The sequence below is a fragment of the Morone saxatilis genome, unplaced genomic scaffold (genome assembly GCF_004916995.1).
Source record: "Morone saxatilis isolate NCDOM2014 unplaced genomic scaffold, NCSU_SB_2.0 Contig18, whole genome shotgun sequence".
NCBI classification, from domain to species: Eukaryota; Metazoa; Chordata; class Actinopteri; family Moronidae; genus Morone; species Morone saxatilis.
Window position 1 is genome coordinate 15,647,467 of NW_023339740.1, and position 8,497 is coordinate 15,655,963.

An 8,497-nucleotide genomic window follows, 5' to 3' on the forward strand; every position below is an offset into this window, starting at 1 on the left:
TATATATATATATATATAATTTCTGTCTGTTTGGTTTGGTCGATCACTCTAAGTACAGCGACCGTGAGCCTCAGCCACTGTCGCTATGGAGAAGAAGCCAGACAGAGGCTTGAATCAGAACAGTTTCAGATTGCTTTGTTGTTGCATTCAGCATCGAAACACTGAACTGTTACATTTATTCAAAATGTATCCAAAAGTGTTGAATGCCGTATCAGATAGTAGGTGGCAAAAAACAGTATTACTACAGTTAAGTCTGTTTTGTTATTTGAAGCGGAATATCCGAACAACCCACAATTAATCCACTTAAACATTTCTCCTTACGTAAAACTGTGAGTGTGACCTGTAAATTAACCACATCCTTCACTGAGATAATGAGCATGGTGGGCTGGCAATCAGTAAAAATATGTCTGTCAGAAGTTGTTTGTTTGTTGGTAGCAGACTCAGGCTTACGCTCCTCCACAGTATTATAACAAATAATAAGAGAAATATAATAAAAGGTATGTAGGTAAATAAATGTAACACCATAAAAATATAAAACATACAGTAGATAGCTTATAGAGCAAAATTTTAAATCTGTCCTGCATCTGGACATGTATAAGGCAAACCATTTCAAATATGTGTACATACATACATACATACATACATATATATATATACATATACCTATATTAGGTTCCTACAAATCTGTGGCAACAGTGCACCTTAGTGGGCAGTGATAATCAAGATTAGCATCTCCTGATCCTCTATTGAGGTGGCATATAGAAGTTTGCTTTAACTGAAAATAGCTTTTCAAAACTTTATAATCTTTGTCTTCTCAATACTGGCTGTGTACAACGAAGACCTACAGCAGAGAACATTTGACAGTGACCCAACTCATTGCTTATTGTGCAGGTTGCAGACCTGATATGGAAACCCAGTATAGCTGGTATTCAGAAAAAAAAGTATTCAGAATGTATTGCTCACCATCATTTCTTAAAAATGCTTAGCTTGTAAAAACCTGTTTAAAAGTTTAAAATAAAAACATCATATTTAAAACAGTATCAAAAATGTGCAGTTTCTCACATTTGCATCTCCATCTCGGCTCCACTACTTGCCTTGTATTCATTGGCAGCAGGAGTAAGAGAGTTGTCTGGGTTCAAAGGGCATTGCTCAGGTTGCTTTGCTGTGCTGTGTGTTGTGTTTTCAGGGCGACAAAGCTGCCTTAAGTTCTGTAGAAACAAGATGGTGAAACAACAATTCAGTTCAATTCAACTTAATTATCATTTAACACAATATGCAGGTGCACAAGTAAGCAAAAAGGAGGGCTGAGGCTTCACATAGTGCAAATAAAAATAAAAAAGGGGGCCGGCATAAAGCAACAAACATGACATAAAAGACATGTACAACTCGAATAAATGAGTTAGTGTATGTCTGAGTTATGTAACAGAGCTGTGCAAACTGTAAACACAGCAATAATGCAAAGGAAAGCTGTATTGATCTGTGCAATGGTGTGTAAAAATGGCAGTAGTGATATACATCTATATTTAAATATGGCGGAAGTGCAAAAGAGAGTCTTTAACATTACAGTTAATCTGTAACCGACTGTACTATAATGTTACAAGTAAATGTAGCAACAGTTTAACAAATACTGAGGAGCACTGAGGGAGGAATATTAAAATCTTGTACTTGATCCCCTAGCTTTTCCCCTAGAGCCACCATGAAGTTCCCATTTGTGTTTTTTAGTGAAATGTCTCCGTCTACAATTATTAGACGGATTGAAATTTGGTACATTCAGGATGACTTGTAATAACTCTGGTGATCCTCTGACTTTTCATTATCATTGCATGTTTGCAGAGATGCTGTCTGAACTATACAGGGTTTGGCTGTCCTGGCCTGTTTGGGCCACACCAGCATATTGAGGATTAGAGTAATCCACCCGGAATTTGAACTTGCACATACTTGAGTGGCCAGTGCAGTGTGTTGCTAGATGATGTTGCATTGACTTTTTGCCAAATTAAGTTGAGTCAAGTTCAACTTTTTTTGCCGGAGCCGCTGTGTTGGTACCCCCCGTGGTCGTACTGAAATGAGGAGGCTGAGATTTGTGGTAAGCCTTCATGAGGCGAGCGTAACCAGGTGAAACTACCAGATATAGACTGAGGTTTTTGAGACTAACTCACAAAAAAACTGTGTATAGTGTATATTTTGTCTAATATTTGTTCGAAATAGTTTTAATAGAGTTGAAACGATTAGTTGACTTATCAGTTTGTGCTATTGTGATAATTGAATAGTAAATGTTGTCATTTTTCGTCACACTTTCCTTTGTCGTACATGATAGTAAATTAAATATCTTTGGGTTTTTGGACTGTTAGTTGAACAAAACAAGAAATCTGAATACTTTTTTTTTTACTTAATAACCTTTTAAAATAATATATAGTTTCATTGATGATTGATAATGAAACAGCCCCAGTTCTTAATGATATTGGCATCCGTTGTGTCATGTATTACATGGTACAAAACAGGCCTGCGGACTTCACTGTCAAATAAAATGGTGGGAAAAATATGAGTCTGCATGTAGAAACTCATAGACACATACAGGCAAAAACTTACAATTAGACCCTACATAAAAACCTTTCACACATTTTTGAGCGTCATTAGTGTCAAGTTGAGTATTTTTGTGGAGCATGGTGGCATGTGCAGCTGCATGCTCTTGACCTGCATGTCTGGCTTGAGGGCCTCATTGATATACTGCTGTTCCTCCTGAAGGCTTTGAAAACTTAAAGTATGTTGTTGTGCACTTATTGGATACTTGTTGTACAACAGTACTAGTAATTGTGGCAGAAGTTAAATAGTTCTCATTGTTGAAAAGTCCTGAGTGGGCTGTTAAAACTTAATCTAGCTACATGGCATAAATAGTATGATAAATTATTTTGTTGTTGTTACAGCCATAAGACTCTCTGCCTTTCAGGTCAAAAATCACAGACGACTCTACAGTCTGAAGTCTGAGTAATTATGATAAGCAAGAATTAAAGCTATAAAACCATTAATCTATGAATTACACTTGTAAATTATTAATAAAATGTTAACAAAATAAGTTGTGTTTAGTTAAAGCCAATTAAAGGAGCAAAGGTCCTTACTCCTATCAAGACAAGAGTAAAGCACCACAACAGATAATGTATAAAAAGCTTTCATATTAATACAAAGTGATTTAATATTGTAATGATCACATTAGTGCTGCAACTAATGATTATTTAATATCAATTAATCTGCTGACTTGTTTTTATTAATCGTTTGGTCAATGAAATGTGAACATAGTGAGAAATGCCCCTTGGTAAATTTTAATGTATAAGCGTTTCGTCCGACCAACAGTCCAAAACCTAAAGACATTCAGTTTATTATCACAGGAGACTAAGAAAACTAGAAAATATTCACATTTGAGCTGGAAATGGTAAAAATACAACTACAATGAAAATTTGTTTATCAAAATAGTTAATAAAATCTAATACTATTAGACCTTTTTCACAGCAGCCATTTTGACATGAAGTAGTAGAGTAAACACAACTGTTACCAATGATACTAATTAAGGCTCAGTCCCATTTAGATCAAACAGAGTCAACGTGCTGCTATTGTGCATGTTGGCTTACTGAAAAGGCTCTGTCACACTAAATGGAACAGAGCCTTAATTAGTATCATCCATATCACCTTTGTTTATTATTTATTCATAATACTTACTTTTAATACTTTTCTTTACTGAGTACATACCTGCCATACTGTCCCTTTCATCTGAGCCATTTTAAAGAGCATCCACAGAGGAACCAAGAGAACACAGAACAGTCCTAGGAACCAGCCCAGAGCATAAGCCCAGGTCGGGTAGACGTAGGTCTTGTTGAACTTGAGAGGCTTGTACTTCACCAGTGAAAAGATAAAAGTACCCTGACAGGGACAAAAAAAAGTATTTTAATACAATTTCAGTGAAATCAGGTGTTTGACAACACTTTCAACCAAAACCTCTCAAAAACTGACACACTGACTTTTACCACCAGTTCAGTCCACTCAGTGTAGTCCACTTTGTTAAGTTTATATGGCCAAAACTATTTGGAAAGCCCTGTCACATACACACTTTTTGTACTTTTGGTCTGAGCGGGGTTTCCCTGTTTTGGCTATGCTGTTGCAAAGAAACTATCTTAATCCTGATTTATGTATGAAATGGCTTGACTGGCCTCCACAGAATCCTGGAGCCAGATTTCACAAGGACAGACTTTGACACAGATTTAACTAACAGTCAGACTTCAGATAGATGTCATCCTTATCAAAAAACTGTACGGTTCTTCACTATCTTAAAGGACCAGTGTGTAGAATTGAGTGTTTAGCGGTGTGATTGCAGATAGGTGGTTACATTAATTAATTAATTAAGAGGATATAATAAATTAATCTGAAATGGACCTTTCTCATAATTACTACTTTCACTTTTGGTACTGTTAAATATATTCTAATTCTAATACTAGTGAAATTTTGCATGCAGGACTTGTAACCGAGTATTTATACACTGTGGTATAAACGAATAAACAAAGGAAATTTCATTTTTTGTAGATTCCGGCGGCCCCTGTGGACAAAGGTGGTAGTGTTTCCACTGGCTTGTTTCATTTATTTCAAGGAGAATCCAACTGAATTCAACCCTGGTGGCAGGCTTAAAACTGACTGACTGGAGGCCACATACTGTATGTTTGGATTGTTGTACATCCACTGTTAACACCAACTTGAAATACTGACTTGGAGCACTGATTGTATCATGATAGTTCATTTCCTAACACCTGATTTGCGGTAGGTTGCTTCTTTTCTTCTCAATTTGTATATTATTATTATGACCGGTTGACATATCATTCCCTCCTTCTTGTTTTTAAGTACAGAGGCAGTTTGAGGTGAAAATGGTGGCAGACAGGGAGACAGTGATGGGGAAAGGTGTAGCAAAAAATGTTTTCTGTTAAAAGTCAACACACAACTTGTTTTAGGCTTCCTGAATTAAATACCATAGAAACATAGTTGGTTATATTACTTTCTCCTCCCTCTGCATGACTTCACAGTTAGCAATATTTTTCTTCAGACTGAGATCTTTCAGATGTAGCCTTCTGACCAATGAAATTCTCAGGAAACACTTTTCATCTCACATTTTTTAAATCCTCACTTCATCTCTTCCTCATTTCCCACGAGGCAGTGATACAATTTGAGGAAAATTAAAAAATCCAAAGCAAAAATGTCAGATTAATGACCAAAAAGAAGCCAAAACTGCTTAAATTGTCATTTGTTCATCACCTTTCTCCGCGACTTTGCCATCTAGATTATGCACAAATACATCAAACTACTAGTTGTTGTTGTTTGTTTGTTTTTTTACAGTTGGGAATCAAATAAACTCAACTTAACTCACCAGACAAACAGTGGGAGTAATGTAAAGCCAGCAAATCTTCATTAATGGCCATGGGCGATAACCTATCATGTCTTCAATGTTGTCATAGAGACGATCTGCACCTGGAAATCAAAAAGAGTTTAAAAAAGTTTTAAATTAAAATCTGTAGAAACTAAGATGAATATTATTCAGTGTTAACATCGGTTATTAATAAATGGTTATGTGAGATATTACAGAAAATTAATCTCAGGAAAAGGTTTTATTGAGAGGAAGTGAAAAGGACAAAAACATGTCAATTTATGGGTTATAATATGCCTCAAGATTCAATGCGACTACTCTTCAGTGACCTTCTTACCTGTAAAATGTTACACTAATACTTTAAACTTCACATATACGCTTAAAGTCAGTTCTTTTTATAAAGCACATCTAAAGAGATGTATAAAAACCTGTAAAATCTTTGTAAACAGAGACTTGTAGCATAGAAAATGACATACTCGCAGTGGGATATTAAAACTAAAGATGCAGACCAAAAAGTAAGGAAGGAAGACATTTTTAGGTGGTATTCAAGATCAGCTATTGTGGGATTACATTTCATTAATGGCACACTTCACCATGTCAAACATTTCTCATGCCCTAACCACAAACCCTGCTGAGGCACTATTTAAATCCCTCTCGACAAGTTGGCAGTGTTAATGTAGTGTGTATAGAGCTCCCTTAGATATTTTGAATTTATTCAGATTGACAGAACGAGAGACTAAACGCCCTTCCTCAAGAGGATCAAATGTCTATCAGGCTTAAATAAGCTTGAACCGAGAGAGATGCAGAGAACAAAGCTGAATGTAATGGAGAACATAAGAGTTAGTGAGGGCAAAATATGTAAGATATCAACCGACCACAGTTGTGGGATATCACTCTTAAGTCTGACGGCCTCACTGGTTAGGTCATTTTGTTTGACTCCAAAAAACACAGCTAACTACTGAATAAAGGCTTTTTAATAATATGTCACAAGGAATACATACCATGGTATGAAGTGGACTTTTTATTTGAACAATAACCAAAACCTTAAGAAAACTTTTAAAACTAACAATGAGGTCAAATGAAGATTATTTCAACAGGCATAAAAATAAGAGCTGGATCCGGAATATTGTTGATTAATGCAGGATAATCATAATGACTCACCATATATCCATCCAATTGCTATCGACTGACACACTGAAAGAAGGAGAAGATTGTTGCCACTGCAAACATAATGGTCAAAAAGTTGAAGGAAGTACAAGCCGCCCTGCAGGAAGATAAGGGTCAACTGTTACTGTAAGTCAAACACAAATACAACACGTACTCTTGAACAAATTAGATTTTTCAGCATCCTATCAGTTCTAGGACAGATTGTAAATTAATTAATCAATGGTGGTGGTTGATTAATCAATACTGGTTTGTTTTTGGACATTACGCAGGCTGTGAACAGACCACAAACCAAGAAGGGTTCTCACCTCAGTGACGAGAAGGAGGCCGAGAAAGAAGCAAATAGTGCAGAGACAAAGAAGCAGCAGCTCTCGACGATAAGCTCTGCGAAACACAGTGGGGAACATGTCTGTCACTGAGGTCATCAGGCACTCCAGACTCACAAACTGCAAGAGACACAGACCCATGAGTAACGTTAAATACTGCAATTAACAACAATAAAACTAAATGAGGATTTACAACTGCATAACAGATATATTCTGTTCTCACCTGTGTATCAGCACCCAACAAGATGACCATGACGAAGAAACATATAGCCCATAACTGAGGTAAAGGCATCATGGCTACTGCACGTGGATAGGCAATAAATGCCAAGCCAGGTCCTGTATTTGAGAACAGTCAGTTTTTTAAAAATTTTGATTACTTTTAAAGGACCAGTGTGTAGGGTTTATTGGCATCTAGTGGTGTAGTTGCAGATCACAATTCACTCGCTACACCCTCCCCTTCCAAGCGAGAAGGAGAAACTACGGTGGCCATAATGGGCATGAAAAACTTGAATTCCCCCATCAAGAGCCAGTGTTTGTTTTGACCCTTATGGGCTACTGTAGAAACATTGCAGTTCAACATGGTAGACTCTAAGGAAGGCGACCCGCAGTGTCTTTACATGTTCTAAGGCAACAAAAGCACAACAATTCCTATATTCAAGTGATTATACACTAATAAAAACACGGTTAAGCATATTTTATTCCATTTCTGCCAATAGCTCCTCCTAAATGTTCCACACTGGACCTTAAGGGACAAGATTCATCCTATTGTGTAATCATAAATCATGAACCTAACTTCTACCATCAGGTACAGATTCACCCAGTTGCTGCAGACATGGACCATATTGACTTGACTGCATTATTTATTTCCTGTGGTTCATTAATTGCTGCAAACTTTCTGCTTTTCCCAGTCAACGTAACGCACTGAAAGGTTGGAAATCTCACAAATGTAAACTTAAGTGATCATGACGTTTCTAAAACCAGAAGCAGTTTTATTGAATAGATTAAGGTCAGGAAGGGTGTTTATTGTCTTAAAAGTAGGATTAAAGGATGTCATGAAACTCATTTTGGCCATTACTGTATCAGCAGTGTTTTTTAGTTAAGAAAGGATATTTCAGGAGGTTTGACTAAAATGCTCAATTCTGCAGTACGTTATCATGCAGGAAGTTAACAATTCAAAATGGCGAGTCAAACCAGACCAAAATAAATTTTTCATCCAATCACAGTCTTGGTATTATAGCACAAACAACAGCTAAACTTGCAATCTGTTCTACAAGCAATATGATTATTTGGTGGTCTTACCAGAAGCAGCCACTTCAGATATTGGTAGTCCTTGTTCGTACGACATAAAACCCAAAACTGAAAAGATTGCAAAGCCAGCCACGAAGCTTGACCCGCCATTCACCAAACACAGAACAAATGTGTCCCTGTGGAAACAAACAAAAAGTATTTAGCAAATCCCTCTTTTGTATTTTTGTTGTAAAACTGAACTCACAGAACACGTTGGGCTGCTACGGCTGTATAACGTTAAGGTGTGGTGGATCGTCTTTGTATGGAACCCGGTGTAATTATCTGCCTTTTATTAATTCTGCTTTAAAGGGGAACTTGGCAACTC

At 36.7% G+C, this 8,497-nt stretch overlaps 1 protein-coding gene across 2 annotated transcripts in view; it reads right to left on the minus strand.

Moving 5' to 3' along the window:
• Positions 1-6: 6 nt before the first annotated feature.
• The window catches only part of LOC118327930 (sodium- and chloride-dependent GABA transporter 2-like), a 17,383-nt gene continuing 8,892 nt past the window's right edge, over positions 7-8,497 (minus strand). For both annotated transcript variants that reach the window (XM_035661464.1, XM_035661463.1), the window contains exons 9-15: positions 8,185-8,309; positions 7,109-7,221; positions 6,868-7,005; positions 6,557-6,659; positions 5,399-5,499; positions 3,739-3,909; positions 7-1,208 (exon numbers count right to left, since the gene is read on the minus strand). In XM_035661464.1, coding sequence (XP_035517357.1) covers positions 1,059-1,208; positions 3,739-3,909; positions 5,399-5,499; positions 6,557-6,659; positions 6,868-7,005; positions 7,109-7,221; positions 8,185-8,309 — 901 coding nt within the window. In that variant the 3' untranslated portion in view covers positions 7-1,058. The remainder of the gene's footprint in view (positions 1,209-3,738; positions 3,910-5,398; positions 5,500-6,556; positions 6,660-6,867; positions 7,006-7,108; positions 7,222-8,184; positions 8,310-8,497) is intronic.